Source organism: Apteryx rowi, unplaced genomic scaffold, assembly GCF_003343035.1.
Source record: "Apteryx rowi isolate R43461 unplaced genomic scaffold, aptRow1 scaffold_12, whole genome shotgun sequence".
NCBI classification, from domain to species: Eukaryota; Metazoa; Chordata; class Aves; order Apterygiformes; family Apterygidae; genus Apteryx; species Apteryx rowi.
The window spans coordinates 231,631-241,453 of NW_020447419.1; the positions used below are offsets into that span (position 1 = coordinate 231,631).

The 9,823-nt window shown below is 39.1% G+C and overlaps 1 protein-coding gene across 7 annotated transcripts in view; it reads left to right on the plus strand.

Moving 5' to 3' along the window:
* The window catches only part of AGAP1 (ArfGAP with GTPase domain, ankyrin repeat and PH domain 1), a 386,106-nt gene that overhangs the window by 133,237 nt on the left and 243,046 nt on the right, over positions 1-9,823 (plus strand). For 4 of the 7 annotated variants that reach the window (XM_026087248.1, XM_026087283.1, XM_026087275.1 and 1 more), the window contains 2 exons: positions 1,918-2,005; positions 2,714-2,725. In XM_026087248.1, coding sequence (XP_025943033.1) covers positions 1,918-2,005; positions 2,714-2,725 — 100 coding nt within the window. The remainder of the gene's footprint in view (positions 1-1,917; positions 2,006-2,713; positions 2,726-9,823) is intronic. The other 3 variants (XM_026087257.1, XM_026087291.1, XM_026087299.1) reach the window with 1 other exon arrangement.

The following is a 9,823-nucleotide window of genomic DNA, read 5'->3' on the forward strand; positions in this document are numbered from 1 at the left end:
GTTGCCCAACTGCTAGGGCTGTGGCTTTCTTCTTACTTATGTGGGGCTTTTCCTTGTTGATAGCAGCTACACTTACAGTCGTTTCTTGTTGTACTTCTTATTATGGTGTCTTCGATAGATTATTTCATGGCTGTTCAAGTTCTTTCCTGCTAACCTGAATAGAAAGAGGGTGAAATTTCATTTAGTATAAGGGTAGGATGGGATTTGGTGTCTTTTCTCTCCAATTATATGTTCATGTTATTTTTCATGTTACTTCTTCCTCTGCTGTAGGCCCATACTGTTCATCCCACTTAAAGCTTATGCTGTCACGGGGGCTCAAGGGCAACTGGTGGGACTGCCTTCCATTTGCTCCATGCTGAAGTTGCCACTTTATCTGAGCCGTTCTTTATATGTCAGCTAGAGAGAGAAAGTGGGCATCCTTCATAGTGCTGCCTTGGCGCTCTCCTGATTGAAGTGTTTGCCATTTTAAAGAATAAGTGAGTCATCCTCCCTTCCCCCAATTTTCTGACTCTAACTTATTGGTTTAAGCAATTTTTAGTAAGAAAGATAGCTTATGGAAAGATAGCTTATGTCATCAATTAGGATTAAGAAAATGAAGTAGAATGCGCATTAGTGTATAACTTGTTCATGCTACCTCTGTCTATTCGGCAACCTTAGGACAAGCTGTCTGCTGATCTACTTAACTCCCAGGGAGCTTGTTTTCTGAACCTTTTGGTTAGGATCAAGACAGGTATGTAGAAGAGGGTCAGCTTAGTTTTGTGTAAAAGAAGAAATAAATACAGTTCTCATCTCCTCCCCCCAAAGCAGTGTCTTCAGGGTTCTGTTCCTCAGGGAAATCTGAACCGGCAAGTGACAACTAAGCAAGGAAGAAAGGCATTTCTTTGAACCATAGAGAAGGTATGTTCTCCAACTCCTACCCTCAACTGTGCAGAGCAGGGCAGACATTGACATCTTGGTTCTTGCTTGCTGCATACATCAGTCCACTTTTGATGGTCGGCCCAGGGACAAATCAGCAGGGATTTTATTGTCTGGCCACATGAGACTGTGGCTTGAAAGGGATGACCTGCTTGTTGCTGCGGGAATCATGCAGCCGGACTTGCGCATGAGCTCCCACCCCTTGAAAACAGCAACCCCACAAAACATAAAATTAGCAAACTTTCAAGTCTTTGGCATCTGATATCCTTGGGGAAGAAAATTCTTCTGGGGCTGAGCTGTGTTCTACCTCTTCTGCCTTTCTTTAAAAGAAATACTTAGTAAACCAGCTTAACAGAGAAGAATCATGTGTGCTTGAAGTCTGTTTGCTTATACCTGATTTCCAGTTGATACAAATGTCCCTGATGCAGATGTTTGGGCATGGAGTGCAGACAGTTTGAGTTTTAAGCTTGTTGGAGAGTCAACTGGCAAAGAAAGAGACTAACAAGCTGCGATGGATATGCCAAAATTTGTATTTGTATCACCACATTTATCATGTGTGTGCTTAGAGAGTTGGTGTACATCACAAGATGGATGCTCTGCAGAGAGATTTTCCAGTATTAGAGTTTAGTGATGTGTTTATATTATTGTATTCTCCAGTTAGGGGATGGTAAGGCTGCTCTGAGCTTGAGTTCTCTTCCTTGAAGCCTGATGTTCCCCATTAACACTAGTAGTGAGATGAATAAAGGCACTCTGCTAACATGAACTGATTTTGGTTTATTCGTTTTGTCATGTGCTTTCTCTGCTGTCACCATAGATTTTTGACAGGTACTCCTGTCCGTTGGCATATTTTGAGATTTTTCTCCTATCTTGGCTTCTTCCTTCAAATGCAGAGAAGTTTTTTTGTTGTTTTTTTGGGAGGTTTTTTGGTGTTGAGTTTTTGCCTGAATGTGCTGCTTTTTATGGGGATTAACTGCAGTTTAACTTCTTTTTTCTCTTTTTCAGGGGATTGTGGGTAACCTAGCAAGTGGCAAGTCTGCACTTGTACACCGCTATCTGACTGGCACATATGTCCAGGAGGAATCACCTGAAGGTATGTGGATATGCAAATTATTAATAGCATGCAGATTTCACTAATTTTTTCATAGACTGCACCCTTATTTGTTCTTAATCATGCAGAAATGAATTAGTAAAGAATCAGTTTTGCTTTTTCACTGTATTAATAGAGAACTGTGCTTTTCCTTTAACAGTCTCCAAACTGGAGATAAGTACAGGCAATGAGTGTAACTGTACCTTTTCCATAACCACTTAACATCCTTAAATGCTTTCCCATCCGTTATTTGTCCTTATGGGAAGCTTTCCTAGTCGTGTACTGGGAAGAGTTTGCTGCCCTGAGTATGCTGCTGCTTTCAATTTGGCTGCTGAAAGCTGCAGTTATTGCATCTTGTATTGGGTTTCTGTAGTATTGGGCCCTTCATTTTGTGTGCTGGGAAAGTCACCCAGATGTAAATTGTTCCTTGTTTAACTTACAAAATCTTTGGTCTTGAAGTTTTTAAAAAATATATTTTTATGCCACAGAAAAGTTAGTTTGTACCTGAAAATATTGCAGTGTTTAACAATAATCCAAACTTATAGCTTGAAATCAAAAAAAAAAAATCATAGAACCTTATTGAGGTGTATCTTACACTAAATACTTTCTTGATTTTTTTTATTTATTCTCCTTATGACCTTTTAAATCCAACTCTGAGACACTGAATTTCTGGTTCCTTCTTTTCCTTACTGGCTGTTCCATTCTTTGCAGATATGGATGCAGGTAACTATACATTCTCTTCATGGCAGCTCTTGTCTTGTTTTGAAGAGACAGAAGGCACAGTTTTTTGTACTATAGCGTTTTCCCCTTGTTATGTGTATCATCTCGATTTGTTTCCTTTTGATTTTGAGTCTTTAGTGCATCTCACTGTTTTTGTCCCTTGCTGTAGTTGTCTTTTCTTCAGTAGTATGTAGCTTCATGCATCTATGGTAACATTTGTTTCAAATTAACTCTTTCCAAAGGAAGCTATTAAGCATAGTATTTGACGTTTTAACAATTTTTTTTTTTTATTAAAATGGGAGGAGTGGGAAAGGGATGGACAAGGCTGTTCTCGTGTAATTGCAGTAACAGCGAAGTCCTCCAGTTCATACCCTCATGTTAAAAGTTTTTGCTTCTCTGTAACTGGGACGGGTGTGGGGTGATAACCGGGGGCGCTGAGAACTGCGTGTTAGTTTGACTATTTGATGTACAAGGATAATTTGCTGATCTGATGGAGAAGGTGGTGGTAGCTCACACTTATGCCTGCTGCTTCTCTATGCTGATAGCAAGAAATAAAAATATAGTATGTATATCAACCGAATACAGCAAGTCTTCAGAAAAAATAATTAGTATCTCTGCTGATCTCTTTTCCCCCTCATCTCATGAACAGAAAATATTTTGTTTGGTTTTTGTGAGACTTGAATGTCTTGATTACTCACAGGGTTACCAGCACTCTTCTCCTGCACTATGAATATTTTACATGATGTTCCTTGGGAGTGTTGCCATCTGTCCCCTTTGTCTTCAAGATTTCTTATTTACAGTGCTTGCGTGACATTCAGACTGTTTATCCTGGAAGAATTAGGTTACCAAAGCAGTGTCAAATCATTTCTTTGCACATAAGTGTGGCTGACAAGCTTCACTAATGACACCATTCCGTTTCATTAGTAGCAGAAGAACTGGAATAATTAAAAGCTCTAATTCACCTTGTAAGGGATAGGGTCAAGATTTCTAATCAAGTTAGCAGTAAGGAAATCAACCCATATAATTTGTCCTTAGTAAATATCCATAGAAATGATTTGTGGTAGGGTTTTATTTCAGCATAAGTCTGTACTGTCATTCTGTAGGAACTGAGGCACCAGTACAGATGGTTCTGTTGCGTTGGACTACGGACCTTGCGATTTGGCATCCTGCATGGGACTGCAGCTCTCTGTAAATGGAAGCTATATGTAAATTCTGGACACAGCATTTATGTTAGAGACCAATGCAAATCTTCCTTTTGTCCTTTCTGAGGTCTTTGAAATGTGCTGGTTTATTAAGTCGGGTAGAGTAACATGTATACCAGGTTTTGAGGTCTCAGCTGCTTGTCTAGTTTAGAAAAAAACGTTGACTGACTTTAGCTTACTAGCAGCAAAATTTATCAGTTGGTATTTATCAGGCATCATATAATCGGTATCTAATTGGAAAGTGATTGATGCATACTTCACGGGAGAATGGTGATTACAGCCAGAGACTACCGTTTCTGCTATCCTTTGCCTTCGAAATTGCTACAATTACCATGAAACCTGCCCTGAGTTAGACAAGTGCCAGATCTCCCTTCAGGCCTTTGAGGTAGCTTCAGCATGCCGGTAAATGAATCTTAAGCGTATACAGATGGTTTCATGTTTCCTTCAGCTCTTTTCTTTAAGACCAGACATTCCTACTGCTCCTTGTGCACACCACACCACCCCCCAAGAGGAGGAATTGGTTAACATCCGAGTGTAAAACAGTGCTTCTTCATACCGTTTGGCCAGACTTTTATTTCTGGTCAGAATTAATTTCTCTAGTTAGTTATTTAATTAATTTCTCTAGACTCTTGTAATGTAACGTGAAAACTTTTGTGTTCTCTTAGGATGAGCTAAGTCACACTCGGGGAGAAAATGAATTTTTAGACTCTTACTCTGCGTACTTAACATACATATGGCTTTACCCCTGTCGAATGCATTTTTTCATACATCAAAATACATCTGATTTAAAAGAAATGATGTATTGCCCTAAAACAGCCTGAATTCTCAATTGTCTAAGACTTGCAATTTTTTACTATAACGATACCAGAAAGTGATTTAAAATAGAATACTTACTAAAGCGATTTGTGATCTTTTGCAAATCTCCTGAGTGATTAGAAGAAAAATAGCTACTAAGCAGTCATTGGTGTGGGGTTTTTTTGTTGTTTTTAGGGTTTTCTTTTTAATGTAGCTGAAACAAATGTAGTAGAGCCACAAATAAGATTGCGTGCAACCTGATGTCTCTTTTTCATCTGCCTAAAATTCAGTTCTGCCTCCAGGGGCTTAATGAAACGTGGTGTGCATGGAATTTGAGTACTCTGTAGACCAAGGTGAATTAAACTTCACAACAGTAGTGAGTTTCAGGGCTTTTTGATGTTTTACGGAAAGCCACAGGCCTGGAGCATGAGTTAAAGGCCTTTACACATCTCTCTAGTATGTCCGTGAAGACCCTAATTGATGCAATGATTACTTCAATATTTTTTTTGTCAGTGAGGGTTTGTTTTTCTATTTTTATTTAAAATGTGTAAGGTCATGGTCAAGTGCTTCTGCCCAAGAGGTCTCAGCTGGGACGAAAAGAAGGTAGTATTTCTCTCCTACCCCATCACCAAAGTAACTTTAAAGTAGAGTGGACAACTGAATGTTCGTGAATGTAAACATGATCTGTTGGAACTGTCCAGGACATTTTTGTCTAAGAAAAGCAAAAATGAGAGGTGAGGTCATGTTAACAAATCCCCTTAAATTGGAAGATGCGGGACAGTTGAAATGAGAGTTGGGAAGAGGACAGGTTCCTTGTTCAGGAGATGGATAGAGAAGCTAGTAGTACCTCTGGGTATATAGTAAAATGTAAGGTAGAAAGCTAATGCAGTAGGTGTAACCAAAGCAGTTGTGTGGGGGTTTTTTTGTTTTTTTGGGGTGTTTTTTTGTTGTTGTTGTCTTGTTTTTTGCTTACCTGATACAAATTTTGTTATTAGCTTCATTTTGGTATCCCTATTTTTCAATTTATGATATCTGGTAACTCTTTCTTCCCATATCATGCGATATCAGCAGGGTGTAATTACAAAAGGAGGAGTGAGCATCACCACTAATTTAAAATTTTGATTGCTTTTGTTCACCTTCTCCTTATGAGCTTTTCATCTGCCCCTAGACTCTCACTGAATATGTATACTAAAAAGTATGAACATCATCTTATCAATGTAGGTAACCTCCCAGTTGACTTCTTCCAGGGGAAACAGGTTATGTTTCAGTTCCTGGGCGCTGTGATGAAACCAAGGATGGTGTGTGTTCTCCTGAACAAAAGAAAAATATGCATCATCTTGCTGTACGTTAAATTGTGTTTAGACAAGCAAGACAGGAAGGGAATGTGATGTTTTGACATTGCCTTTTTACCTTCAAGTGCCGGGAGATGTAACAGTGAAATGGGGATCACAGTTTGGTGTTAAACAGAGCATGGGAGCTGCAGCAGAATCTCACAAACGTTTCCTTCTGTAACAAAGATTCTTTTTTCTTCCCATGATTCATATGTAAGATAGAAATTTAACTGTTCCTTCTGCAAACAATTAGGTTCCTAAGGTTACACAGTCTTTTCACAGAAGTCATTGACTATTTTTATCTGGTTAAAGCTCTTTTTCAAACCTGTAGGAAAAGGGAAGGATCTAGAGGTTGTAATTACTAAACAATTATGAGTAAAAGGAAGATATCTGTTCCAGGCAAACTGTTTGTTCCGTTCTCCGAGCAAGTCACCTGAACCTTAAAGGAATCACAGTGAAATTTGTTCTCTGAATACATACTTATGTGCTTTTCGTAGAAACTTCAATCCTTTTTCACCTGTGCTTTTCTGGCATTTCATAAAATCATTTTCATACTTGTAAAACTTTGCACACAGCTTGTACAGTGAGACTTTTTAAGAATTGCAAGTGCATATTGGTTCAAAATAGCAACATTAACCTACCGATCCAGTTCCTTTAAAGAAGCTGGATATTGCATCCATCAAAATGCTCAGGCCACGAAACACAGAAGCTGAAGTTTCCCATACTGAGTTCCAACCCATGGCGCGGCATTTCACGAGCTTTACGCAGCACTGTTCTGGACAGCTGAGTATTTTTTTTTCAATTGTGAAACCTAAATAGCTCTTGGGCATGGAAGACAGTGATGACTTTAGACATACATGTTTCAAAATTATCTCCTTTTAGCTCCTTGTCTTCCACTTGATTATAATAGCCCTGGCCAATTTCTTATTTCTTTAAGTTGGCATTTCATACTGATACCCAGATATGACAGAACACCCTTGTCTGTCTTTGATCATTTTAAAGTAGAGCTGCAGTTGGTTCTCTTGAGTTTTTAGAGCCTTTCAGGCTTAGAATAAAGGGGGTGTTTATGTATTCTGAAATCCCTGGTCTCCAGCCCTCCCCTCTCTTCTTTCCCCCTTCTCATCCCGCCCTGAGACGAGCAGTGAGGTTTGGAGAAGGCTTTGAAAACGTCTCCGTTCCAGCAGTCAAGCTGACTGCTGTTTTTAAGAGTTGCACAAATAAGGAACTATGTTAATTAAAGGAAGAAGTTAGGATTTGCTCTTTTCCTGGGGAGAAGATGCTGAAGAAGCAGTTTCCTGGACGGGACTTCCCTTTTAGGTTGTGTGCCTTGAGGGTGGAGTGATCTAAGCGAAGATGTCTTGAATGCAATGAAGCTCGATTACTCAAAGGTTTTGAAGACTAATGTCTGTAGGATTTGTGCCCTTCTTATAACAGGCTCCTCAGATTTCCTACAAGATAAAACCTGTAATTTAGATTTATACCTGTTATTATATCTTTAGGCTCTTAATAGTATTAAAGATGATTCCTGACTCTCCAGTGCTCTTTGATTTCTGGTGCTGTTGAGTCAAGTCATTTTAGTGTGATGGTTGATTGAGGAAGGGTGTGCCTTTCATTTTGGTTTTTGGGATTTTACTACTGGATGTGTTTTCAAGTCATAGCCATACATTTAATTTTTAAAAATCTTCAAGTAATATTTTAATGTTCTCAGCTTCCACATAGTTCTTCTTTCTTAGCTTGTATTTGGTTTATTGCTGGTTTTTTTTTCCTGTCATTAAATCTGCTGCTGGTTTTTAGGTGTTACATCAGCATATTGTAGGGCATAATAGGTAGCTGGTTTTATTTGCAATACGTTTAATTCTCAGCAGGCTTTTGAATTTGCCACTAGAGCAGACTGTTGCTAGGCTTTCTGCTCCTCTTTGGGAGGCCCCCAATGCTGCTCCTATTTGAGCAGTGCCAGGGTTGTGTCTGGCCTAGGTGCTTGACTGGGTTCCACTTTCATAGTTGCTCTAAGGGCCCTTACTCATCTGATTTCCCCACATATATACCATGATGAAGGAGGAAAAGGGACGGAGGGAGAGGATATCAGCTTGGTTCCTGGCCCCATAATGTTCTGGGTTTCCCTTTGAGTGAGGCTTTGGAAGATGATCAAACGTGGATGCTTGCAAGCAGATAATTCTTTTCTGTGGGTATGGCCAGCAAAAAGACCCTGTATCCTTCAGGGTGAGGATATCTTGGTGGCTTGTGATTGTGCTCTCTGTAATCGGGGCCAGCTTTGGATATTATATTGTAAGTATACGCTACCTGCTCGAGGATGTGTCCTCAGCTCAGCTCTGAGCAGTCCTTGAGCCTGCAACAAAACGATTAAGGACAACTCCAGTTATTCGAGAGGTCTCTTCTCCTGAGATTTCCAGAAACACCAGTTCTGACAGCACTCGCTTCTGGTGAGATGTGTCCTTTCACGTGAAAAAAGGAAGAAACTATTTGTTGCAACTAACTTTCATGACAGTAATCTAATGACAAAAATATGAGTTTAGATGTTTCTGTTGATTGGACAGAGTACCTGAAACCGTACAGTGAAACCTTGAAATGGACAACCTGTTTTTCCTGATGCAGCTAGCTTTACAATCTTCCATTTATATTTGCAGTGCTGCAGCTCAACGTTAGGTACATATACCTGGAAATCTTGTCTTTTATTTTAGCATTATCATTCTCTCGCTCTCCCCCTTAGAACTGAGCGATACTAGTATGAAAGGTGTTCAGTATAATACAAATGGAAAATAGATTTTTGTAACTGTAAGACATGGTATGCTGCTATGTCGTGATGGGTCTAGTCTCATATTTGAATTGGATTATTTGGGGGAATAATCAAGAAACAAACAAAAAAACCTTCCACACCTGAGATGCCAATAGCTGTTTTGCCCTGGTTTCCTTAGCAGGCCTCACTGTAATTACTTCTGTTCAGACAGCTTATAGTGTAATTGCAGCTAGTTAAGTCCAATTTTAACTTCAGGGTTACTATTTGCAGTGTAATACTGCAATGAAAGGACAGGTATCATAGAAGCTGGTTATAACCAAAGTTAAAAAAAGGCCAAGGAACACTTGAAAGCAAAACAAAACAAAACAAAACAACTGTCCCACACACCAGCCTGAAACTTAAGCTTTTAGCAGTGATGTTTTAGGCTTGTCTTGGTTATACGGTTTATGCTTTGTTTGAATGTATGTTAGATCCGTGAAATTATGCCAAAGACTTTTGATGTGTAACTTGTGTAAAGAAATTTTGTATGGGTGTTGGCAGAAGATGACTTATGTTAGATCGAAAGGTAGAAGGTATGTGAATATTTGACTGAACCGGCTGATGCTCTGGAAGAGGGAATATATGTTAAACCAATCTAACTTCATTTTAAGGAATTGCAGTATTAAAGAGCTATGGTATCCTAAGTTATGGGCTGAACTTTGTAAAGCACTTTCTTGTATGGAAAGTGTTATTTTGGGGTGTAAGCTTTTTAAACTTGAAAAAGCCGCTTGATGGAAACAGGTAGGTGTGTACTAAAGTGGTATCACATCCTGTCCAAAGAAGCTGATTGCTACTTTTTGTTGTTTGTCTGCAGCTGCCTTGAAAAAAATAAGCTTTTAAAATTAGACTTATAGCATATATGCAATTAGTGGGTGTGACGCATAAGCAATTGTCTGCACCTGCTGTCAATAAAACAAACCAGGAAAGTCAAGAACAAGTTTAAAAAAAAAAAAAAAAGCTGTCAGAAATACTTGATTTC